Source organism: Patella vulgata, chromosome 5, assembly GCF_932274485.2.
Source record: "Patella vulgata chromosome 5, xgPatVulg1.2, whole genome shotgun sequence".
Classification (NCBI taxonomy): domain Eukaryota; kingdom Metazoa; phylum Mollusca; class Gastropoda; family Patellidae; genus Patella; species Patella vulgata.
In genome coordinates this window covers 24,718,008-24,745,156 of record NC_065883.2, presented here as the reverse complement: position 1 = coordinate 24,745,156, position 27,149 = coordinate 24,718,008, and the positions used below count along the sequence as shown (strand labels likewise).

The window sequence follows — 27,149 nt, the reverse complement described above, 5'->3', positions numbered from 1 at the left end:
TGATGCGATTCGGCAGAAAGGTAAGATTTAAAAAAAAACTAATTTCATTTCATTTTCTTGGAAATTGTATCACCCTCATTCTTATCGTATAGGTATCAGTACACATTCAAATTTATATTTACTTCAGTCATCGTCTCCTCAAAAAACTGCACGACATCACTTTCACGCCATCTTTTCAAAAATTTTAATATATATGAGACTTCTACCCTCATTTTAAAGTTGCTGCCCTTAGGTTATTAGGAATACATATGTGACGTTCCAAGGTAATTCATTTAATTGTGTGACCTATATACGATAAACACAAAAATCGAGCGTAGCTTTGCCATTGGGGTCGGCATGCGCAAAAACCAAAAGCCAAATGAAATGAAGTTTAACGTTCTGCTCCGACTTGGCTAATGAAGACAGGCATACGCCATACAGTGAGCTATGAGGAGAATTTTGACCGGGTAGCGGCGGAACGGTCTACTCTTATATCGAATTCCAGCTGCCAAGGAATCTTTTACGTACACGCCAGTGTCTACACGGGATCGCGGTTTTGCGTTTCATCCGAACGACTAGACAGCTGTCCTTTCAGGCCCTCGGTCATGCAAAACTGACAAGTTGAAACTACGTCGGAAAATACCGATGAACTTTCTCGACCAACACCGGGAGCGAAGCCGCAACTCCCAGGCTAGTGAGTCAGCGTCTTACTCACTTAGTCACCGTGGCTCATCCTTGGGGTATAAGGAATAAGTATACAAAGTTTTGAGACGATCTGATAAGAATTGCGGTCTGTATGAGCAATACACAGAGATATATCGGATTTCAGCTGTAAATTGATCATGTACGTGAACATGGTTTTTCGTCCCACCCGAACGACTAGATAGCTTTCCTTGTCGGGCCCTCTGTCCTGCACCACTGACAAGTGGAAACCACGATATCATATTATTCCTATATATATGTTCATAATATATAGCATCTTCAACCAGCCCTTTAGAATTTTCTTGTACATTGATTAGGCGAATGTCGGCCATTTGGAATATTTTGAGATGTTACGAAGTAAACGCAAAAATGTTTAAAAACGCTTTCTTACAATTCTTAGGTGTAAAATCATAAGTTGACTGGTTTATTGACACTTTGTCACATGATAGCGGTACGCTGGACAATCCCAGTTCATACGCTGGCCATAAACAGCCAATACCCTAATCATAGGACATTATTTGATTAATTTTCATACGCAATTCATACGTTTCGCACATACGCAGTTGTGTGACGGGGAATTTACTTAATGTGCATACATCATTTATAATCGTTTTTTCTGCATCAGACCTTAACTTCTCCAAGCCTTTGAACCACAAGTAATTGTTTAATTGGTATTTTAGATCTTATATTAAAGTCTCAATGCGCCATTTTTAGCAATAGTAATCACATGCAAACTACAATATTGTGAATGATGATTTCCACATTATGTGGAATTGCTCTCAATGCAATAAGACCCCGCGATTTTGTTATCCATGATTGAATCCAAGTCGGGACACCATCTAGTGGTGGTATTTCGATTTCCTTTACTAAAGTAGTTAAGACTTTTCATCTCTAACTCAATATCATCCAAAGTCTTCGACATTGAAAACACATGTTATTTGTCAATATAAATCAATATTGATGTTGTGATCTTACAGGGAAAAGATGGGCTTCTGATATCCAATATCTAAAACAAAATAAACATTTGACCATTGGTACACGAATCGTGCACCATAATGCGTTTCGGCGTTATGTATAACACGTGGAGAATGAACAATCCAGATTAACAATAAGGTCTTATATGCTTAAGAATAATAAATTGTTACAGGCATCTATGATCAAGAATGTATCGGGTATAATGTTTAAGCGATCAAATAAAACGCTTGAAGATAGTCATAAACTTGACCTTGGCCTTGGGAAAACGCACGAACGTACCATGTCAAAGGTGAAAATGGCTGACAAGGTAATCGAACAGCTTTGTAACACAGCTAAAATTGAACGTGACAGGGGCTGTGTAGAATTAGAAAAATATCTGAGTGAAGCAGAAGCGAGCGAAGTTAAAGAATTTGAAGAAAAGCTCTTATACATATTGACAAACCCATCCTCGCCATGGGAATCGAAACATGGAGCATTGATGGGATCAAAATATATTTTGGTAAACAATAATTATAAACATGACGGTTCCGATGCGTTTTCAAAAGATATTCGAGAAAAAGCTGTATTACTTCTTGAAGACGAGGAATTCAGAGTAAGAATAGCAGCAGGTTTGTTCATTAGATTATTAATAAATAAGTACGAAATAGATCTACAAACGATTCATTTTCTCTTTTACAACATAAAGTATTTAATGTAAATATTATTAGATATACGTAAAAACATATAGCCTACTGTAACTGTCAAACTCTCACCACCAGACCGACAATGGGTGAGAGAGGTTAAACAATCAAGCTAAGCAAGCAAAAATTACTATAATACATGCACATAAGGCAACACTACAAGTATGAAGTAAACTGAAGCATGGTGTACATGTACATCGACAAAGGGACTGGCTGAAAGTAAAGCCATTGATCGGTTGCAGTCGAATCATGCGTTCAGCATACATCGACACTTCGGCATCTGGTTTTGGATGCTCAATTCAGCATTTTTATCTTCTACATGTAGCACATTTGTGTAAAACTCTTCTTGAAAAAATATTGGGATTGTTGTTTCACATACACTACTATATACACATAATAATATGTCATATGGCTCCCATTGAAAATAAGAGATTCCAATTTAAACTGAAATTAAATTCATTTTTGCCTCGATTGGGAAGAGTTTTTCTTTTCTCTCACTGCCTCTGCTTTATGAATTAAAGCAATAACTCTCCTTATTATGATATAACTCCATGTCCTGATCATGTATGCCAACTTGGAAGTGCTATTTTAAGGACAGCGATTTTGTGATATTTGACTTATGGATTTTAGAGAAATTTTGTCAGCTCCCCAGCCAAATATTTTGAAACTATCCGGCCATAATTGGATCAAATAGGGTAGGAAATAGAGTATTTAGGCGTACAAGTTATAGCTCAATTTAAGTTCAATATACATGTAACTAGACTTCAACAACTTCCATATTTAATTCATGTACCGGTTTGAAATTCAAGTCAGTAATATTCCTGAATACTTGTTTATTACTATTTGTTTATTCGATGTATAAAGTGTTGTTCATCAGTCGATCGAGACTATGTCTTTTATCGTACTGACTTTTAAAGGCCTAACCTTAGTTAAATCGCTAATATCTCAGTTCAGAGTGGAGCAATTTGACAGAAATTTTCAGCATATTCTCTTTACATTTTTTAGTTTTTAACTATTATTGTGAGAACTGACAGCTTTTTCTCTGATCTTCCATGCCCCTTTAACTAACAACTGGTAGGTGAATCGAAACCATCAAATGTACGAACCAATTATTATTGCAATTTCTACCTGGAATTCATACGGATCAAGCGTCTAAGAACGCACGAATCCTGAGATTCACAATCCATGCCGAGATGTCTTTATTTGCCACATGGCTTATTTTCACAATGGAAAAATGCTTGCCTTGTTTTCATTACCGGTAAATTTTTCTTGATTATTTCCTTTGAGGGGAAATGAAATGAAATGAAATGGGGTTTAACATCCTAGTACTGTTCTGCTGCTATGCTGGGCTAATGAAGACGGGCATACGCCATACAGTGTGCTATGAGAGAAATTTTGCCCGGGCAGCGGCACTATCGCCTACTCTTATATCGAATTCCAACTGCCAAGGGATCTTTTACATGCATTCCAATGTATACACAGGACCTCGGTTTTTCATCTCATACGAAGGACAAGACAGCTGTCCTTGTCAGGCCCTCCACCCTGCATCACTGACAAGGGGGAACCACGGCAGAAAATCTGGATGAACTTTCTCGGCCAATGCAGGGATCGAACATTCTTTGAGGGGAGTCAATTTAGACTATTGAGGCGAGAGATAAAAAGAACACCTTGTTCATCGACATCCAGGACTTTAATAACCCAAAACAACCTATATTTTGCTTAAATACTGCATATATTTTTTATGTCTAGATGATATATATGTACATGTATGTCTTGTAATTATTAATTTCAATAGCAATAACACATGTACATGTATGAGCAAAACAATTTAGATTCTTCATACTTGTGCCAAATAGTAGTTTCAGCTTCTATTTAAAGCAGGATTACTACAGTCAACCAAAATACTGCACAAGTAAGCTTATTCATTTTGTATGAATTAATATTATAAACTTGTCCCGATTTGTTTACAGGTGAGGTAATTGGTGCATTGTGTAAGAAGATTGGTACTAATGTCTATAAAGATACAAAGGTTAAAATACTAGAAGGTATTAAAACAAACCTAGAAAGACAAACATTATCAGATGAAACCACTGATAAATTAGCTGATAAATTGGCACCAGAAAATCTTTTACCAGCAGAGAGTTCTGAAAATAGTTCTGAATATTACTTGTTGACAAAGCAACAGGTACGTTAGTGTTCCTTACCTAATTCTGACATTAGTTAAAGTAGTTTGTAATGGTAAAGGGAGATAACTCCACAAAATGAAAAATAGACTTGTGGTGTATGAGAATATACTTACCTTTACTGTTAGATGTCCGTAATTGTTTATTTGAACTCAAAGCATTTTGTTTTCATAAAACTTTAATTTTTCAGAAGAGCATTACAGATGCAGCTCAGATCTTTCATGATACAGCAGGATGGAAATCACTTGAAACCTGGATGAAGTAAGTATTAATATGAATTAAAAAAGGTGGTAAGCTTTATTTAGTGCTGGCACAATATATCATTGAATCCATGTATGGGGATTCCCCTTTAAACGATACTCTGTATCAAAGAGTGCTTGTAAATATTTGCACTTTTTGTTTTATTATGAATTGTTTCATAATATTCATAAATTTCTGATACTAAATGAGTTCGGTGACAAAAACAGATAAATATCAGAATCTCTGAGAATCGCAAGTCTATTAAAGACTCTGAGAGTGACTTTAGTGCTAGAGAATCCCTTGCAAACTACAATATTATGAAATTTGAATCTCTAATAGGAATATCAGTCCAAAAATGGTTCAATTCTGTTCAGTATTTACAAAGATATATCGAATTGAAAATTATACTACTCGTATGTTTTTTAATATTGAACTATTGACAAGGTGGGACCCTGATTTATGGGATTGCAACTTTTGCTCGGCATACATGTTTATCGAAATAAAAATATTGAAAATACATTATAAACTACACTCCCGTCCAATGGTTTCCATAAACGATGATGAAAAAAATCAAGCTGTCAATATTAATTGACGTAATTAAAAATAATAATGTTGCTCAATTTTACCAAATTACTCCTACAAACTTGAATGCTTAAATCTTAATATATATTGTGATATTTTTCAGATGTCTACAGAATGTAATAGAAGGGTGTGGTTATGGTTTTAATGAGTTTGTAGATCAGGATTTATTAGATCTTGTATTCAGTTCTTTAACTCATACTAATAGATTTGTTCGAGAGACTGGATATTATGTGTGTTCATCTCTAGTAGGTTGTGGATTTAATGATACAGGTAACACTATTTCAAATATCTTGAGATTTTCTAGTGATTTAATGCATGCATGTTAGATTATAAGGTCTGTCAATGAGTCAAGTGACATGGTTTTGATTCCCCACTTGTACGTGACAAGGAGTGGGGTTGACTTGCCTGTACAACCCCTTAGGTTTTCTCTGGGTCCTCTGATTTGCTGCCGCTGCTAAAGACCTCTATGTGCCAGTGAATTATTGAAATAAAAATTTTTTAAACCATATGTTAGTCCCGAAATGACTTAGTTTGTGTCAAGAGGACATTAAACCCTATTTCTCACTTGATGTTCTAGATTTTGCCTTTAGACTTTAGATTTTGACAACTTGTTAGGGCCGATTGTCATTGATATTTTTATTTTATGACTGATAATCTGTCAATCCGAAAACTCTAATCACAGAATTTTTTTTTTCAAAACAAATATCAAAGGCGTGGCTCTGAAGCTTGGAGATCTTAGATGCCACATCTGCAAATGTTATCTGAAGTATTTGCTTTGTTCATAACCATTATTCATGCCATGTTATTTTAATAGCAATTGTTAGTGTATGATTCTGGCTGTAACAAAATTGTGTAATTTTCAGGGTTCAGTTGACATTAGTACAAAAATCTCAAATCCAATTGCATGGAACTTAATTTTCAAAATTTTGACTTAAAATCAGATTTAGATGCATGGCTCAACATATTCACTAGCAAATCTCTTTTAATTTTTACAGAGGAATAACTTGATAAGCATTATATATATAATATCAAGAGTAATGGTTTTCTTGGAATAAAAAATCAATTCCAAAGTCTGAAGCCAAATTCTTGGATCTGTTTGTTAAAGTTTTCTGAAATGTATGGTACTCAGAAATATTTTATGTATAAAAGCCTTGATTATTTGTATTTTGTTTCTGTATTTAGTATCTGATAGTGAAAGAGGTCAACATTTAGAGGGTAATGCTATATATCAACATGGTGAACAATTTGCTGATTATTTAGGACGGGGTCTGTCTGATAACTGGAGTCAGGTATGAGTTTCATTTACTATTTGATATCTCTGACGTTATAATTGTCTGGGCCTCTTGGGTGCTTAAAAAGTTTGTTCTGTGAAGAAAGAGATTTTTATGACTGAATTGATTCAAAAGCATGCCGTTTATTTTTTATACAAAATGTATCTTCATGTTAATGAGTTTTAGCCCCTGGATCCATTCACTGTATCTGATATGTATGTTTGATGTTTGTGATTTCTGTATATTGTGCCTTGTCCGTAAATTTGTCTTGTATATTTGTTTGTGTGTGGTGCTGTCCCCCTGCACTTACTATTACAGTAATAAAAGAGTAAGCACACTCGTTCCAGTTTCAATGGTTAAATTAATACATTATGTTCCTGATTCCAATTTCATTTTTCCGAAGTGTTGGGTAAACTATTTTGATGGGCCGCTTTGTCAATCCAATTAAATCCAAGCCAGACGCTTGTCTACCATTTATATTTTGGTTTCATTTTCTGAACTAAATCAATTTCAGCTGATCATGGCCTGGATTAAGATATACAAATAAGTTGTTGTCCGAAAAATACCCAATCAGGAATGGCAAATATCAAATGATGCTATTAGAAATTGATGATTATATTAATAAAGATAAATTATGTTAATCAAGTACTCCAGAAATGATATTAATACAATAAATCAATTAATATAGATATATATATATATTGTTACAGGTCAGATTAGCAGGATCAGTAGCAACTAGAAGATTTTTAACCAGTTTACCATCAGATGAAAGAAGAGAAAAATTCTATCCCATACTTTTACCTAGAATGTGTTTAAACAGGTATATATGTATAAGAGTTCTAGATGTCACATTAAACATGTCAAGTTTGTTACTCTGGGATTATTTCTAGTTTAATATAAGTATTATAGATGTCACCTTATTCAAGTTAAACAATGAAGGACAGAATTAATCAGGGAAGGGTCGAAATGAACATGAAGAGCAGTGGATTCAACCAAAGGCCCTGGTTTTTGAAGTAGTACTATGAAATATTTGATCTTATTTAATTTTTATTACAATAAACGGTAGTCTATTTAATATATAGTATACATATTTTAGCTGTTATTCAAGGATGTCACATAACAATATCATCCCAGAATAAAGTTGAATTGGTAATTTATGTGATCTTGGACCTCAAGTTTACTAAATGTCATTGTGCTTGAAAACGATAAGAGTATACTTGTCGATACTTCGTGTTTTTAGAATAAACCAGTGATTGTTTCCCATAAAAACCTGTGTTCTGTTAATCCTATTAATTGGTTTTAAGCATACACATTATATTCTTCCTGTTTAAGAATAACAGCATAATATTAATTGTAGAACAATAATTTATTTGATTAGATATTATGTAGCTGAAGGTGTGCGTATATATTCTCAAGATACATGGAAACAGATAACACATGGTGAAGGAAGAAATTTAGTAGAGAGGCATATGCCATCTGTTGTAAGTATAGGTTATTCATTCTGTCTTGTTGTTGGTATTGGACAAAAAAATCAAGGTCCCATGAATGTACACTTTAAAAAAACATTAACAGTTAGAATTGGAAGAAGAGTAGGCATATGTCCAATTTAATAAATCCATTTAGTGCAGAAAAGTAGAACATTATTAAAGAGACAATATCACTCTTGCTGGCTTGACAGCTCCAGAAAATAAATAATAGCCTTATTCTAAGTATTAGATGTTTAAGTATCCTACCTGTTGTGTAAATTATTCATTAAATCCTGTTTTACTTGTCCATAGGATTCGAAAATATTTTTAAATCCAAGTCACATTTGAAAAGCTTTATGTTAGACTTTTCAAATCATTTAGTTGAATTTTTCCAATTTTTTAAATTAGGTGTGTTAAGATGAAATTTGTATCATCAATTAATTGGATTATTGTAAAATAGTACAATTTGTTGACCAGAATAAGGATTAGGACATATTATTCAGTTACAACAAGAGTGGTATTGAGCCTTTAAGCCACTTTGATATCATTTTATTCAGTCTTCAGGCACCTTTTTATTTTCAATTCTTATACCTCTTCCACATAAAACAATGGCGATGCTTGATTGATCACTTCAGAATTGAATTCTGTCAAACCCAAAAATAGTAACAATTGAGTAAAAATGGTGATTTGGGGCTAGAATGTATGCACTGTGTTTAATTATGTCACGATTCTACTCACACCACATCAGTTGTTGGGACTGACAAAACTGTGACAGGACTGAATTCCGCATCACACACAATTGCAATTCTGTCAATTCAGAACGTTCCAGACTGAAAATCGAGCATCCCCAGTGATATTGATATAAGTTGTCTCCCTTTGTCATGAGTTGTCCACTGAATCACACAACATTGTCTGTAACATGTAATCTCTCGGTCATTTAGTTTTCTTTCAACCCACTGCGCAAGATCCCCTGTGCAAGTGAATAATTGAAGTAAATATGTACCACGTTAGTTCTGAAATGACCTAGTTTGTGATGTGTTGAAAGTTAAACTTCATGTGTCTGTTCTGTCATTCAGGTGAGTTTATTATATAGATATTGTGTTTATTTATAGGTAAATTATTATATAGAACAAAGTGATGCTGATAATCATGCTGTAAGAGAAGCAGCTTGTGCTTGTATTGCTGAATTGGGCTTAAAGGTAAATTATTTAAAAAAAACAGTCAACTTAAAGTTGCTGATCCCGATCACACATTTTTTGGACAATAATGTTTGAAAGCTTTTGCCGGAAGTTGTTTCAGAAAATATATTTAAAATTTACATCAGAGATCAGAGTTTAATATAACATAGATTTATTACAAAAATGTTAGTTACTAATGAACCAAATACATGCCATTTAATTAGAGCTGCAATGATATACCGTGATTAAATATACAAGCTATGGGAAGCTGAAAGATGCAAATTCAAGATTATTTTATTTAGGCTAGGAAGATAAGGTGAAAATGTTGTTGGGCACTTAACCATAGTAAAAATAAATAACTGTATTTTAATCTCTAAAGGACAAGATACATACCCCATTCATATTGATGCAATGCTCTGACTAAAATAAATATTTCTCCATGAATGTTAACTTACATACAACAGATTTGATGCATATAAATCACATAAAGTTTTTTTTTATGTCATTTTAGGCTGATAAGGCAGTTGTTAGTCCATATATCAGTAAATTATTAGAAGCTTTATTAATATGTTTCAATGATGATAGTTGGCCTGTTAGAGATGGTAAGATGTATATTTTTTGATAATTATTAAAGTAACATTAGTCAAGCTATACTGTATGAAATCAACCAAGAGCTGAACCATTTACTATATTTCTGTTTGATTAGATAGTAAACAACCATTACATACATTATTAATGCTTTGTTTCGTTTTAAGTTATCATATAAGGGTATGAAGTTTGGTTCTCTACCTTTTGTGCATTGTTTGGGTTGACCCACCCAGGTCCTATCCAAATAATACTATGGTTGATTTTTGGCCATAAGTCCAGCCTTGGTTGTTGCTATTGTAAGTCATGGCCAATAGTCTCTTTTCACTGGCTTGAGTAGACAGATCATATCAATACGTGTTTGATGAAATGTCAGTCAATGATAGCATGTTTTCTGCTGCCTTTGTCAAGTCTATGCATTAATACTTGTTCCAAATCTTTATTCTTTTTCAGCTGCTTGTGTAGCTTGTGGTAACTTTGTTTTATGTTTTCCTGATGAATCAAGGTAGGACATTTAAGATTATTTCCCAAATTCTAGAATATTAGTTGAAATTTGAATTGACATTAGTCTTTGTTTTTACAGTTCCTTAGTTTTTTTTCTTTATTAATTTTAGGGACAGCATGCCAGAATTGTATCCATTATTTTTTAATAATTTACAAGATAATATAGCATCTGTAAGACAAGGTGCTGCCATAGCATTAGCTAATGTTGTTAAAGCTTATGGTAAGTATTTATATTAAATAGTGCATGTCAATAAATATGCTAGAGCATGCTCACTTTCTATATATTCTTTAAATGGTCATTATACTCTGCAGATTATTTTTGTCCAAGATTATACTGGTATGATACCTATAACACCAAAAAACGATTGAGATATTAAAATTTGATTTGTATGCAGTAAGATGGTTATTTTATCTATTTAATAATAAACATTTCAATATTGAGTTGTATGTAATAAGATGGTTGGGTTATCTATTTAATAATAAAAATTTAAATATTAAAATTTGAGTTGTATGCAATGAGACGATTATGTTATCTATTTAGTAATAAACATTTCAATATTAAAATTTGAGTTGTATGTAATAAGACGGTTGTGTTGGTATATTTAATAATAAATATTTAAATTTGACTTGTATGCAATAAGACGTTATGTTATCTATTTAATAATAAACATTTGGCCAATCATGGAGTATGTAGAATGAATTATGGAGCATGTAGAATCTGATCTCAATACTCCTCAGTAATTTTTTCATAATGAATGAAGGGTTGACCTCCAACCTTAGACTCTTACTCTTTTTAATGCATTACCTTATTTGTTGTTTGTTAAGGGCAACATGCATACAAATATAATACAATATGGAGTGGACCTATGGTTATTTTCTGTAACTATAATGTTTATTAGGTGAAGAGAGTAGTGAGATAATATTAAATAAGGTTAAAGAAGGTTTAGAAGGTATAGAGAAACAACCAGCTAATACAGAGAAATATGGTGATCTGGATAAAGGTCCAGCTACCTATGGTGTAGTTAAACGATTACGTGATAATGATATGGACTTACATACAGATAATCAGGTAAATATACATGTAATTCAAACGAATTACTGATAATGATAAGGACTTAGATACTGATGTAGGTTCTTACTTTGTTAAATTGACGTACGATCTACTTTTAATTTTTGCATGATTTCCAGTAATTGTTCTAAATTTCATAAGCTGTTTTTTATTTTTAGATGTATTCTTGTGGTTCCTTGGCACCAAAGATGGGTCGGGGTAACAGAAGTGGAGGTTGTATGGATCATAAATTTCGTAAACCATCAGAACCCTGGGAACTGGCAGATGGGTAAGATAAATGTTGTTTCTTTAATTTAGATCCAAGAAAACCCGTAGTTAAATCAATGCTACACCAGCCAATTTGCTTTCATGAACATGATCGTTTTAAATGGCAATTCCAATAATCCATTATTAAAAGATGTCAATGGACTTTTACAGTGCGGAAGTCTTTCAAAGCAAACATTCTGAAAGTAATCAAAATGCCTTCACCTAATTGCAGTCTATAAGACTCAAGATACACAACCTAATTAGGAATTTTAGTGAGTAGGGCTAAATGGCCTATCACATTAAACTTTAGATCAGAGGTCTTTTATACAGTGCTATGGTGATTTAATAAAATAATAATACACCACTATAGATTTAAAGTTACAATTTCATATTTTTAAGTCATATTTTTAAAATGTATTAAAATAAAGCCCTAAAATAGTTGGTATCTATAAACAGTCCTACCTTGTTGAAGAATAATTCTATTAATTCTATAATTCACTATTGACAGTTAATAAATTGGCAAAGATATCATTTTCAACTTCAAATTCAAACGTTTGAAGATAGCTATCCATGGTGGGGAATAGGAAAACAAGGGAGGTAATTGTGTTATTATTTCCGGTGTGAAGATTTTTAAGGGTGAGAAAGATAACCTCTGATCGTATAATAGTGAGTTGACAACCTATGGAGGAAAAGACATAGAAATAATTATGTTTTGGCTTTCTTAGAAAATATGAAATTGTAACTTTAAAATGACCCTGTTTTGTCATGACAACATTAAACCCCTGTGCTCCCTCTATTGATTGCAATTACATTTGTCAATATCTGTGTTAAATTATTTAATTTTAGATGTATAAATCTATTATCTGAGTTATCTACCATATCCTCTCTATCTAAATCAGTGTGTCAGCTATTACCTACATTATCTAAAGCTGTATCATATCAAGATTATACACAACATGTTTCTTTGTTAGAAACGTTCTGTAAACAGGTAACAGTTTCCTTTCTTTAATGATATTAGTAGTATCTAATCACTCTTATGTCCTTATACACCGGTCTTAAGCTCTCAATTTTTAACCCTCCATAATTGTCATACTTTTATAAGTAGAATTAAAGTATTTCAATTTAGAGCAATTATCAGTACATTCAAATTTTGTCTGTCGGTTAATTTTTGAAGTATTTTTTGTTTACCTCAGAGTGTTTCTACGCACAAGAAATATTAATTTAGCTATATTTACCATGTTTTAAGGTCAAATTCTTTGAAAAATCTAATATTATATCATGTACATTGACTGATAGCCAAGTTCTTCTCCATCCAGTGAATTACACTACCAGTCTGTGAAGACTGGCATATATGACTGAAATGAGATCTCTGGTTTTCAAACTCTGCACCTAAGGTTGATACTTTAGCTAAAGTAAATGCAGTGAACAAGACTTTTAAAGCTTCAAATTCCAGTTGAAAAAAACTTATACTTCTTAATATGTATCTGATATAAATTGTTTTTAGATATCTGCTAATATATATATTTTATCGCAATCATGTTTTAAAGTATATGCTTTGAAATATTTTCTCAGGACCATTGTCTGCTTTCTGTTTTAGTTACCATGTATTGCCAAAGGATTGGGTAAAAGGCCATTCAAGATGTATTTAGAAATGTTTTTGGACAGTTTGTTTCAAAGCTTGGTAAGTTTATGTGCAGTCCACTAATTTAATTAAAATTATATAATCTTTTGTTACACTTTTAATCTTTTGTTGGTCTTACTATTTGTTATTTTTGTAAACCATTCTTGTCCTGAAAAAATCATCAGATCAATTCAGTTGAACACAGAGTTGGTCAGAGATCAATTCAATTGAACACAGAGTTGGACATATCAAGTCAGTTGAACACAAAATTGATCAGATGAAGTCAGTTTAACACAAAGTTGATCAGATCAAGCCAGTTTAACACAAAGTTGATCAGATCAAGTCAGTTTAACATAGAGTTGATCTGATGAAGAAAGTTGAACACAGAGTTGATTAGATCAAATAAGTTCAGCTCAAAGTTGATCAGATGAAGTCAGTTGAACACAAAGTTGAGCAGATGAAGTCAGTTGAACACAAAGTTGATCATATCAAGTCGGTTGACCACAAAGTTGATCAGATCAAGTTGAATTAACCCAAAGTTTAGCTGATTGCACTGTTAATGTCAATGGAAACAACATAGAAGTTCTATTAAATATAGTCATTCTTTTTATATTATAGAGATCTGATAACATTTTAACGGCTAATGCAGCTAACGAATGTTTGAATCAGTTGAGTAATTTTATTGGACCATCGATATTCAGAGGTAGAGTGGAACTTTATGATAGAAAGTAAGTAGAACTATTCAGCATACTCAATAATTAGATTTGAATAGTATGTTCAGCATAGTTAAAATACAGATGTGTCCTCATGCTTTGATGATGGTGGACGTTAAACCCCATTTTTCTCTCTCTGTTTACATAATTATGTATTTTGTTATTAGTCTTGTCTTTGTAAATGTCCATTACAATGTATGTTTCATTCAGATTAAGGACGTGTGTTGTCAAGTTTGTAGTATAAACAGACGCATGCATTAGTTTAAAATTCCCCTGAACATGCTACACTTTATTCCTTAGAGTATTGTACTGAACTTGCACATCATTTGTTGTTTTTCTGAGCAGTAAGACCATACAAATCCAAACTTTTGTTCTTTGGGAACATCTAATAAAATTGTTCTTCCAGTTTCTTAAGGAAAAACAAATAGTTTAAAAACAGAAAGTATATACTTTTTGAGTTTAAACAAAATGATTTTTATTCATAAAGACCCAAAAGAACTAATTGGGTCTGGCCTAACCAACATAGCATTATAGGATACAGTGTATATTTTCTTCACTGACAAGCGAAAAGAGGATAAAAGATTCTGAAGAAAAATCATTCTTGCCCCTAGGCAAACTCTTTGATCCTCCATGCAGTTTGCGATAACACATGTAGATTTGAGTGACATGTGGTAGAGAAACACGTGTTTGAGTGCTGTTTTGGTGTATATTTCAGATATCTGGAACAACTTGATAGAAGTCTTCCACCACATGCACCAATGTAAAATACTTAAGTTAAAATGATAAGTAGTGAGGGTATATCAGTGTTCATTGTTTGAATTATATGTACCTCTGTTATACTTAAATCAAAAGTAGATATACTTAAAAACATGTTTATGCTCCAAGCTATTAATGCCATGATATACAGAATTGAAGAGAATGAAAATTACAATCTTTAGGTGTTGATTTGCATAATCTGAGTTAAAATAATTACTACATTCAGTATTTTTGATCTTTAGATGTTCATTTGTGTAATCTGACTAAAGTTGATAACTAAAATTTGCACTTATCTTTAGGTGTTTTAATAGGATAAAGTGGATAACTGTATATGCAACTTTTGATCTTAATTTGGGTAATCTGAGTAAAGTTAACTACTAAGATCACTAGTGATTTAAGTTTCATTTTAAATGCATAATCTCACAGAATTTAGCACTTTTGATCCTATGTTAGTTTATGTAATCTGAATGAAGTTCATTACACAAATTAGTAATTTTGATTTTAGCTGTTATATTTGTGTAATCTGAAGATAAATTGTTTATTAAAATTGGTAATTTTGATGGTTATTGTGATCTTAGTAAACTGGTTACAAAAATTTGTAATTTTGATCTTTATTTGTTAATTAGTGTAATATTGTTAACGTTATAATATACAATTTGCACTTTCGATCTTCAGGTATCAATATGTGATTTCATATTTCTAAAATCAGTACTTTTAATCATTAGGAATTAATTTGTGTACACCAAGTGAAATTTTTATACTAAAATTAATACTATTATTAATTCTGATCTGCAAGAAACAAATTACTAAACTTGAGGGCCATATGATCACATTTCTAATCAAATTTTATTTTTTTAACACTTCAATACTCTAGTTTAAAGATACATTATGGGAGATAAGATAAAGAGTTGGTAGTTCTAACTATAATAGTTAAAAACTAGGTAATGTAAATGGAATTTGCTGAAAATTTCAGTCAAATTGATCCACCCTGAACCGAGTATTTAGCGATTGAATTTTGGGCCTAGCCTCGATCCGCATTGTCACTTGGATAAAAAACATAGTCTCGCAGCAGACCAGGTTCTAATCCAGTAAATATTGCAGGCTAGCGATGCGATGCGATCGGGAGTTGATTATGATCTGGATAAGTTAATTAATGTCTAATTAAAAATTTAGATAACATTTCAGGCCTAAAGAAAGACCTGCAATAGGCAGATTTAGCTCTTGCATAATGTATGTTTAAACTCTTGTGTACCCATGGCCTTTTGTTTATCATACTTATATTTGTCACACTTGTGTACAAGATATAATTTTCAATTGAATTGAACCCTAAGTTAATTTTTGAAGCTAAGGTTTTAAAAAAAATTATATCAATGCCTTTTGTACTGAGCATATTTTTTCTCTGTATATAGCCTATTGTGATTTATGTACATATGAGTGATTCATCACGCTAAATAAAATATCAAAATAATGTATAAAATCATAAAACTTTATGCCAGAAGTGTTAATCAGCAGATATTTAACTTTCTTTTCTTTTAAATTTATTTGTATGTCCTTTTGTGCAGTATATGTTAGAAAACTTACAAAATTTATTAAATTTTAAATTTATTTGTATATCCTTTTGTGAAGTAGATGGTAGAAAACTTGTAAAATTTATTAAATGGCCCTGGATTGTGAAGCAAATCAAAACACAACTACACCATACCGACAACACAGAATATTACTTCAAAATAATAATTATGTTACCTGGAGAAAAGATTCTTTAAAAAAATTGGTAATTATAAGATATCTATGGGGTTCCACTTTTATTTACATTGTCTATTACAATAATAATAATTACTTTTTAGGGCTTTTAAAATTATATACAGTTTAAAACACAAAATATTGTATTGATGTTTGTCATGTTTTAAGTTTAATATTTTGACATAAATATTTTCACTTGTACAACATAAAGTATAATTATACATATTCCCTCCTGTAATACTATGTATTGTTATACCCAAAATGTCAGCTTTAATTTTATATACTTGTTGTTGTATAAATTCTTAAAAGAAATAAAATTTGATTTTCAATTAAGAAAACAGGCTTTCTATGAGCCCACATTGAAATGCGGTCATATATTGTCATCGCCTCCGGCTGTCTGTCGGTCCCTCCATCGGTACAACGTCCACAGTTGCTTGTGGACGCTTTACGGGCTAAAGTTAATATCTGCTTGACTTTAAATTTATACTCAGTGTTTAAGGTCATGAAACGAAGAAGTCTATTGCTTTTCAACGAATTCCACAGTGTTTAAGGTCATGAGACGAAGAATCCTATTGATTTCCAACGATTTCCTATAATTACTGCCATAGTTATGGCCTTTGATAACTATTAAAAATCTTGAGGGCTTTTTAGAGGCTAAAGTTAATATCTGATTGACTTTATAATTAATACAGTGTTTAAGGTCATGAGACGAAGAAACCTATCAATTTTCAATGATTACCAATGATTATGACAATTGATATTAAATGTTTTGTATGCTAAATGTTAGAATAGGGCAGAATTAGAACCGTTGTTGACTCCACAAATGACTTAGCTGCTGTGGGCGTATGTTTCTGCTGATGGCGTATGTTTCGTGGCCTGGCAATCTATCTTTATGATAAATTCCTGCTAATCACAGACGCGAGCGTTTAGGACAAATGGGATGTGACAGAGCGCAAATGTAAAATTTAATGAGAGAAACGTCAAAAAAAGCATTTTCCCACAAAACATTTGTCATTTAACACTTAACATTTGACGTTTTACATTTAACTCTTGCCTTAGAGGTATTTTGACTTTATCATTATCGGTATTAGGACTTTGTGCATTTTACTTTTTACATATAATAAATGGAAACGACATTGTCGCAGAGCATTTAATATTGGCAGCGATACCCTTCCATGGAAAAGATTGTTATAAAAAAATTAAATTGAAATTAAGAAAGATATGTCGGTTGTAAAAGTCCAACGGCTTTGTTCATCAATGAGAATAATACAGTCAAAAACATGGACCAAGATATATAAAAATAAACTTAACAACACAATCAATATTATACAGATGAATGGTTATAATATATCATATATTATTATATCTATACCATAATCTTTCCTTGTCATTCATATTTTACTATATACTTCGCTCGCTTTTGACAAAGAGTTATCCTTCTGAATTGGTGACCCATTATGTTAACTAAACAATAGAATAAATATAGACTTCTTTTTTATGGCTGTTTATTCTGCACTCCTGTATGTTGTCTGTTACCAACGTGATCATCAGTTAGATCCATGATTATTCTTAAAAAAATTTTTTTTATTTGACTGAGTGATGGAATTATGAAATATCGATTATTATGTTTTAGTCCCGACCCGAAACTTGTATGAAAACAAGGGAGGAGGGGGGGGCCGAATGGTTAGCACGTGCGTGCTGTATCATAAGGTCTGTCATTGAGTCAACTGGCGTGGTTTCGAATCCCTGGTTGTACCTGACAAGGAGTAGGGTCGCCTGTCCAACCTCGTGGGTTTTCTCCGGGTCCTCCGTTTTCCTCCCACTGCTAAAGACCCCTACGAGCAGCTAGGCGGATTATTGAAATAAAATTAGTCCCGAAATGACCGTGTTGTGTCGAGTGGACGTTAAACCCATCTCTCTCTCTCTCTCTCTCTCTCTCTCTCGGTACCCTACATCTAGCCTCGACTCTGTGACAGTAAGTGATATGCACCTACGCCTATACAATTCCGATGCGGCACCGGTTTACTTACTAGGAAAACTTGCCGCTTTTAGAAAGAAGTTCTCGCAATTGCGTCGTTCGAAGAGAGTGTGTAGAATTTTCAGTGCAAACTTGTCAAAAACATTGTTCAAAGGCGACGTCATGGACAACACCTTTGGTAATCCCCTCTCTCTCTCTCTCTCTCTCTCAAGTGCAAGTGGTTGCTTGAGTGAAGTCAAAGGTTCTGTTTCACAAATCACACGGAAGACAATGGAGCCCCAACCAGAATATCCCAGGTTCGACTCCCGATTTAAGCCGACGAGAGCCATCATTCTATACAAATTACAACGCAAATTCTCCTCCTCGAAATGCTGAACTACACATGAACATAAGAAGTCTAAAAAGAACAGCTGTAATGGACAGTTATAACAATGTACAACTATATGACAGTTTATTATTATAAACAATACGGAATACATAATACTATGTTAGAATGCAAGCCCGGTATTTGAATAAGGCACATGTTGGTAAAACAATGCTAAATGACAGTTTTATTTTGTTATTTCTGCTTGTAAAAAATAACAGAAGTAGTTTTATTCTCGCTATTACTATGGCTTCAAAATTAAATTAAGACGTCTCCAAAAATAAAACATTGCCAGTTCTCAAACCCCTTTAGTTTGAGGATACTCTACTTGCTGTTTTTTTTATATAGAACGACAACGACAACGGTTATCATTTAGTTTCAGTAAAATGCGTGTTATCGGTTTGTGTGTTTTTTTCATCTGTAATAATTTTAATTTGGCCATTCTCTGTGTCGATGGTCGTGTCGACTTTTTCTTCTAAAGCTATTCCAATCTTGAAAGTTTTAATGACATACAGAAAAGACAGAAATAACAATAAGAATCCTGAAAGTAAACAAACGGTGGTTTTTGAACTTAATAATCACAGTCGTGTTCATGAAGTCTTTGGTCGTTTCGGCGTGAGGTTGTGGGGACTTAACACGTACGAGTGTGCTATATTATTATACAATCTGTTTCACAGAGAATTACGAGTCTCGTATAATATCTCTGTCATAGATGACTGCCTTAACACGTGCTGTCACAGCACGCGGTGTGAATCATTGGCTGAATGGCGCGTGCATTGTTTACATAAGACATAACTGCTTCGGAGAGAATGCTGCATTTTAGTCAATTTAATACCCATTTACACTAAATCGGAAATAATTTTTACCTACAAATACGTCAAACGCCTTTATTTATTTTTCCAATATATACAAAAAATGTTTTAAAATTTAATTTGTCGCAGGAAAAAAGTTAATATTTCTAGCTCATTAAGCCGCATCAATGTCATCCTTATCAGTGATTGTCGCGGCCAAGCAAATATTCACTGCGGATCAGTGTGATTATTATAATGGACCAGAAACCGGACATGTTGTCGTCGAAATGCGACGTCATATCTACAATCGACGCCTGTCAATCAATGCGCATATTTCAACGAGGATTTTTTTAGTTCCATTAAATTCACTAAAGCATTTCCATCGTCACATTGTATACTGGCAAATTTTAGGGAAATCTCCAACAGATACTACGAAAGTGAGCTGCCTGTCTTCAGTATACGTACCACTAAATAAACCAAGAGGCTCGTATATACCATTTACAAACATAAGTATAGAGATCAGAACATAAAGTATTCCTCTCTTCCAGATATCAACCCATAAAACACCTGACCAACACATACAACAATACCCTTCACGACTGAAATTAAATTTGAAAGGGATGGTTAAAGCTATCTACAATTTAAGAGATTTGAAAGAAATAATAACCTAGCATTATGACTTGTTCAAAAAATTAAAATCAAGTATAAATTGAGTACTGTAGTCCTGGTATTGATATTTGTGTAAATTGTTGAATGTTTTTTTTAAAACATTCTAGAATGAATGAATAAATGAAGTTAAACGCCCTACTTGGAATGAAATGAAACTTAATTTCTTACTATTCTGCCAGCGAATTAATGAAATAAAATTGAACCATATGTTAGTCCCGAAATGACCTAGTTTGTGTCGAGTTGACGTTACCCCCCCCCCCCCCTCCAAGTTAATAGGTTACCGTGGCTTCCCGGTAATGGCTGTATTATATAACTGCTTTGAGAGTCATTCGACATAAAATATGTTCTAGTAACATTGTATAAATCAATAAATCGTACGGAGCCCCTTAAGTGCACGACTTTTTTTTGTTCACGATTGCACACTTATATAATTATTTCGTTTAAACAAAATATGAATACGTTTAAACGAAATATGAATTCGTTTAAACGAAATATGAATTCGTTTAAAGGAAATATGAATTCGTTATAACAAAATATTAATTCGCTTAAACGAAATATTAATTCGTTTAAACGAAATATTAATTCGTTGAAAGCGAGAATTTCATATTTTCTAAGAAAGTCAAAACATAATTATTTCTATGTCTTTTGCTCAATAGGTTGTCAACTCACTATTATACGATCATAGGTATCATTCTCCCACTTATAAATCCTTGACCCCGGAAATAATAACACAATTCCCCCCACCCCCATGGAATAGCTATCTTTAAACGTTTGAATTTGAAGTTGAAAATGATATTTTTGCCAATTTCTCAACTGGCAATAGTGAATTATAGGATTAATAGGATTATTCTTTAACAAGGTAGGACTGTTTATAGATACCATCTATTTTAAGGCTTTATTTTAATACATTTTAAAATATAACTTAAAAATATGAAATTGCAACTTTAAACGAAATATCAATATGTTATAACTCGAGATCTGTCATTGAGTCAAGTGGCGTTGTTTCAAATGACCGCTTCTACGTGACATGGTGCAGGGTCGCCTGTCCAACCTCGTGGGATTTCTCCGGGCCCACCTGTTTCCTTCCACTGCTAAATACCCCTACACGCAAGCAAATTATTGAAATGAAATTGAACCATGTGTTGATCCCGAAATAACATAGTTTGTGTCGCAGTTCCAGGGTTACCGCCTCAAGCCTGACCGCATATCGATAACGATAGAGACCACGATTGGGGTCATAAGTCGACGTATTAAATCGTAAATACGAAAAATTATTTCGTTATAACAAATTAACTATTTCGTTATAACATATTAATTATTTCGTTATAACGAATAAGTATTTCGTTTAAACGAATTAGTATTTCGTTTAAGCGAAATAATTATACAAGAGTGGAATCATGTACGAAAAAATTATATAAGAGTGGAATCGTGCACATAAGGGGCTCCAAAAATTTGACCTCTTTTCCAGGCACACAACTTTAATTGTGGACAGATACTTACAGACAGCAAACAGATTTATCTATAACCCATGTCAATTCAAAGAATGTGACTACTATGGCCACTGCCCTAAAAGAAAACAAAATCATTAGTATTTGAAACCTTTTTTGAATAGGTTGTTCATTAAATGATCCAATTAAAGATATGTACAATAATAAATTACAACAATCGCAAACTTTCCATTCATGTGTAGTAACCTATCTAAACCGTCGGTCTATGGTGTTTATATTCCTCAGCTCACCTGTTGTGTTGGAACCTGCACGGTCTATGTTGACTTCTAAGCAGAGGAATTCTGTTGACCTGCTAATTGTTGAGACATGCTCACAAAGTTTTACGGTCGTAGAAAGGACATTGTTAATGAGTATGTAATCTATGTAAACCATAATCGAAGATGTATTCAATTAATAACAAGTTTATGCTTTTGCATGTTTATAGTAGTTGTGTGTGTCGTGCACGAGACGGCATATGCGCATTATTTTTGGAACGCATTTTACGACTTTGCTTCTGGAACTGGCGTCTATAATTAACACATCCCAATGGTAAAGTTCACATATATTGTACTATTACACTTGGGGGGGGGGGGGCTGAATGGTTCGCACGTGCGTGCTGTATCATAAAGTCTGTCATTGAGTCAACTAGGGTGGTTTCGAATCCCCGGTTGTACGTGACAAGGAGTAGGGTCGCCCGTCCAACCTCGTGGGTTTTCTCCGGGTCCTCCGGTTTCCTCCTACGCGCAAGCGAATTATTGAAATAAAATTGAACCATGTGTTAGTCCCGAAATGACCTAGTTTGTGTCGAGTGGACGTTAAACCCCATTTCCCTCTCTCTCTCACTATTACACTGATTTGTCATGCTATATTTATTGACTGTTATCTTATTGATCTAACTGTTAAATCTTATAATCATTTAAAAAACTGCAATAAAACAGGATATAGACAGCAACTTACAAGATATACCATCCTATATAATCCATATTATGAACAGCTTTAATTCTTAAAATTGCTGAAACCCACAACACTAGAACGGAAACAAATATTCTGATGAAAAGATTTTAAAGACCCCAAAATGTTATAAATCCCCTCTCTTTTTTGTTAATTGATTTGTTACAGTTAAACATACATTATGCAAGAGCTAAATCTTCCTATGGCAGGTCTTTTTTTAGGCCTGAGATGTCATATAAACTATCAATTAGACATTTATTAATATGGCAAGACCATAATCAACTCTCGATTCCATCGGATATATCCGATATTAAACAGATTAGAACGGTTCAGCCATCTTTTGATTTAATCTAAAAATGGAGAAGGGAGACTTAGCTTCGAACAACCAGTACGGTGGTTGCAATAAATGCACACGTCTTGCCAAACCTTCAAAGGCTAATATCTTTGCTCGCAATAGAGTAATTTGAATGGAATTTTAAAATTATTCATTTTACATTATCTATTTTCGAACTATTATAGCAAGAATGGCTAGCTCTTTATCTAAATCTTACATAATGTATCTTTAATTGAACAAACTAATGATTTTTAGTTTCTCTCGAGTGTTCACCAATGTCGCTTTAATACGCTAGACTTCTGTGGAATAAACAAACACTTTCAATTTTTTTACGGTTTTACTATTGCAATATAGCGTGGCTTTATATGATAATACGATTATCTGAAATGTCACGCGGTGTGTTTTATTATGTGATTATATAAACGACTGACTATACCCCCCCGTAAGTAAATTGAGCCATATAATATACGATGACTGACTGAACAGTTCTAAGCCTGTCTGTGAAAGACCTGTACAAAGTCAATGGTTTCCATTTATTTTTCTACATAATCCCCTTAATTCGCGGTGTACACACTTTTCCCAACGATGTTGCAAGGCCTAGATGCCGGGCAGGAAGAACTTTTCTTCAGCCATCCTAAAACATGTCGTTCCCAGCTGACATGACGTTATCAATACTAGGAAAATGACGACCGGCTAGTCCCTTTTTCATTTTTGGAAACAGGTATCATCCATGGTGACAGATCTGGCCTATCAGGATCTGCTTCAAAACGGCGCAGATAGCCACGGAACGTTAGAAGTCTGACACGTTTCTGATCCGCGGTCAAGGGCGTTGACACCCATCTTGCAGAAACTTTTGTCAATATCGTTGGCGATATTGTGCTTAACCCTCTCGTGAGATTCTCACAACGCAGGCAATATGTCGATTGGTCAATCGTCGATCAACCATAACCATGTAATGTTTTCTTGAATGGTTGCTGGTATGACCAGCGGGTCCTCGTCAAGGCTCTCTCTACCAGGCTTAAATTCCGCAGCCCACTTCTTTACTGTGGAAAAGGAAGGTCATCATCCTCTAAAGTGGAGACCATTTCGGTATCATTCTGTGTTGGGGTATTTGATGACTGCTTATAATATAGCCAGTTTTGTCCATTTCTGGTGATTTCAATGGGTAGGTTCACAAGATGGTCGGGAACGAAGTCAGTAACAGCACGACAGTTGCATTTTTTTATGTCTATGATTCATTCAATGATTGTACTTGTTGGTGGCAAAAGTTTATTTCAACCCTATTGATCTACCCTCTTCTGGCTTAGAACTTTTCAGCTAGCCCTCGTACGTTATACTTTGTGGTAAGAGTAAAAATTCTTTCGAACCTTTAAATAGACGAATATGGGCCTAATAGTATAAGTATATATTAATATAATATGAATGTATATAACGTGATTTAATATCCAATTTGAAAAAGAATTATTGTAATTTCTAATCAATTATGTTCGCTTACGCCTGCTTGGTTCATTCTACACAGGTTTTTTTTCTATTGTTTTGTCGTTTGGCAATCAGCCATTACTAATTACTTTCGCATTGTTTTGTAGGATATGTTTTTCTTTGACCATTGGAAATGGCGACCGAACCTATAGAATACACGACAGGTGTGCTGATTATAAAATGTACATCGTATCTTAAATATTGGATATATATATTCACGACAAGATAACAACAACAATATTGAATGAAATGAACCAACATTGAATTCAAATGTGTGTTTTTAATTTCAATGAAAAATATTGAGTTACAGGTTTAGCTCCTTTAAGCAACAGTGGACATTCTTTTAAAATATATCTAGAACACCTGATGCCACATCGTATTTATTTGTGAAGACAATAAGATGAGCAAGAAGGTGTATTACTTACTTATTACTGTTATCAGACCAGATATTCTAGCTATGATAGTTATATACTTCAGGAAAAATGGCTGATGGATGTATTTAGCTTTAGGTGTTAATACCGTTTTCTCGGTGTGCAACGTTTTCATTTGGATTTAGATTTGTCACACCATTCTAGTACTGAAATAAAATTTTGAGCGTGTATCACAGAGATAGCTGATTAGAACTTTCACAGGTACAATAGTTGTTTAGATAAACATGTAAGATATGTTATGAGTACAGTATTTCTATAGGTATAAACAGAAACATATTTAATAGATGGTATTTTATAGGTATAAAGAGAAACAGGGGAGGAGCATATGGTTGATACTTGGATACTTCGTTTTAAAGTATTCAGTAACAATTGGAGATTTGACACCTGTTTAGCCATGACCTCTACCCCAATTTCGTTGCTACAGATTAGATATAACCAGAATATAACTGTATAAAATAGTTATTATTGTGAAGTATACTGATCTAGTGGAATTGAAATTTGTTTCAGCTATGAAAGTGCCAGTTTAGAATCCGGATGTAGTTCCAATAAAATCAGTTTAATTGTAACATTCGTCAGATAATGTGCATAAACGATATGTTGACAGCTGTCATTCGATGGTGTGTTGGTTGTAAAGCCCACGTTCTCTCCAAATGTTTATCCTAATATTGCATACATGTATCTAAGACATACAAATAAACACATCTTACTTTCAAAATGTCTAGTGTTGTGGAGACATGTAAATTTGTATGTTAAAATGAAATGATAATAAATGGTATTTAAAGCCAAACTTAGCGCCATCTGGGAAATAAAGGCCGGTATACAACATGCAATGTGATTTGAAGGACATTGGCGCTACAGCCTACTCTTATTTCGATTTCTAAAGTGTATAAGGGACCCTCCTTTTTGTACAACCCAAAGGACTAGAGGCTATGCTCAGTGCCAAATCCCCCGCCCAACACCACTGGCACTGAGGAATTACGCTGAAAAACCAGAGGAACTTTATCGGCCAACACGTGGATCAAACCCGGGACCACCCGCTTAGCAATACAGAGCAATACAGTGCCTTACTCACCGAACCACCACGGCTACCAAATGTGTATTCTAATCACAAACAAAACTATAATGAATTTAACGTACCTATGCAGAATGTTCTAAACACGCATATTCCATTTATGATACATTCTGATATAAATGTATACCGTACTAAAAATAGGCATTTCAAGATTAAATATATTCATGCATTGTAATAAATAAGTTGTTAATTTGTTGAAAATCAATATGCTTAACACAAGTAATGTTGTGTGTTATTTAAATTACACAATGATCGGGGATCTTTATTAATCTTCTCTTGTGGGAATTTTCTTCTTTACAGAGGTTTAGAACATAGCAATTTCATGCATTTAACGGCCATTTTGTTTTGATGGCCCAACAGACACCCTGGCGGAAAGTAACTTACGAAGCAGTATTTTATAGATCACCACGGCAAGGTTCTGACTACGAGTTGTAATTGAAACAACTGTTGAGAAATTGAACACGCGTCGAATCCAACAGTGTAATTAATTGAATGGATGGGTTGATGATAATGGTAACAGCTGTACAGTTTATTACGTTTTGTATGAGTTATTATTTCCTGGGATATGATTAAATCGCAATAAAGATATATTTTCAGTTTATATATGATTTGCCATTAATTCATGTATAATGAAAATACAAGGAATCTTATCCATGTATTTACTAGTATTAACTATACTCTTCACAAAAAGTAGGGGATATTGAAATGCAAATACCTATGCAGGTTATGATATGATAAATAGTCATGGACACTTGACATGCTTTGAGAGTATGTCCACAGATGAAGAACTTATCGCCCCAACAGAACCACTGAGCTGCACATAGGACACGCAATAGCGCCATACACGTGAGAGGGGTTCATTGTCAAATTTGACACTTCAAGGAAGGGTTGATGAAAACTGCCCCGTGCTGGTTTATCTATCCATGTTAGCATTCCTATCGGTTCTTGCATAAGATTTACTGTTTAGCGTATCTTTGCTTTAGTGTGTTACGTTTATTTTCATCGGAAGAGGTGTTGTTCGTCGACGTCAACGTCAACCGACAACACTGCAAGAATTGGTCTTTGCACTGCAAGGGGAATGGGTCAGATTGCCCCAAATCGTG

The 27,149-nt window shown here is 33.6% G+C and overlaps 1 protein-coding gene and 1 long non-coding RNA gene across 3 annotated transcripts; one reads left to right on the top strand and one right to left on the bottom strand.

Moving 5' to 3' along the window:
* Positions 1-1,943: 1,943 nt before the first annotated feature.
* LOC126820858 (uncharacterized) lies at positions 1,944-16,828 on the top strand. Its single transcript, XM_050548979.2, has 17 exons — positions 1,944-2,264; positions 4,307-4,521; positions 4,710-4,780; positions 5,445-5,611; positions 6,524-6,630; positions 7,323-7,432; positions 7,991-8,093; positions 9,191-9,277; positions 9,768-9,858; positions 10,295-10,346; positions 10,456-10,565; positions 11,245-11,414; positions 11,573-11,682; positions 12,507-12,648; positions 13,258-13,341; positions 13,900-14,009; positions 14,710-16,828. Exons 1-17 carry the CDS (start codon positions 1,952-1,954, stop codon positions 14,756-14,758), a joined length of 2,091 nt encoding a protein of 696 aa, XP_050404936.1. The 5' UTR covers positions 1,944-1,951; the 3' UTR covers positions 14,759-16,828.
* A 3,324-nt stretch (positions 16,829-20,152) lies between these two features.
* Positions 20,153-26,340, bottom strand: LOC126820860 (uncharacterized). 2 transcript variants are annotated; one of them, XR_007680179.2, is made up of 5 exons: positions 26,047-26,340; positions 24,969-25,120; positions 22,737-22,806; positions 21,793-21,858; positions 20,153-20,222 (listed from the first exon to the last, which is right to left on the bottom strand). It is a non-coding gene; the product is annotated as an uncharacterized LOC126820860 (long non-coding RNA). The 2 variants fall into 2 exon arrangements; XR_007680178.2 differs by having other exon boundaries at positions 26,112-26,340.
* Positions 26,341-27,149: the final 809 nt, after the last annotated feature.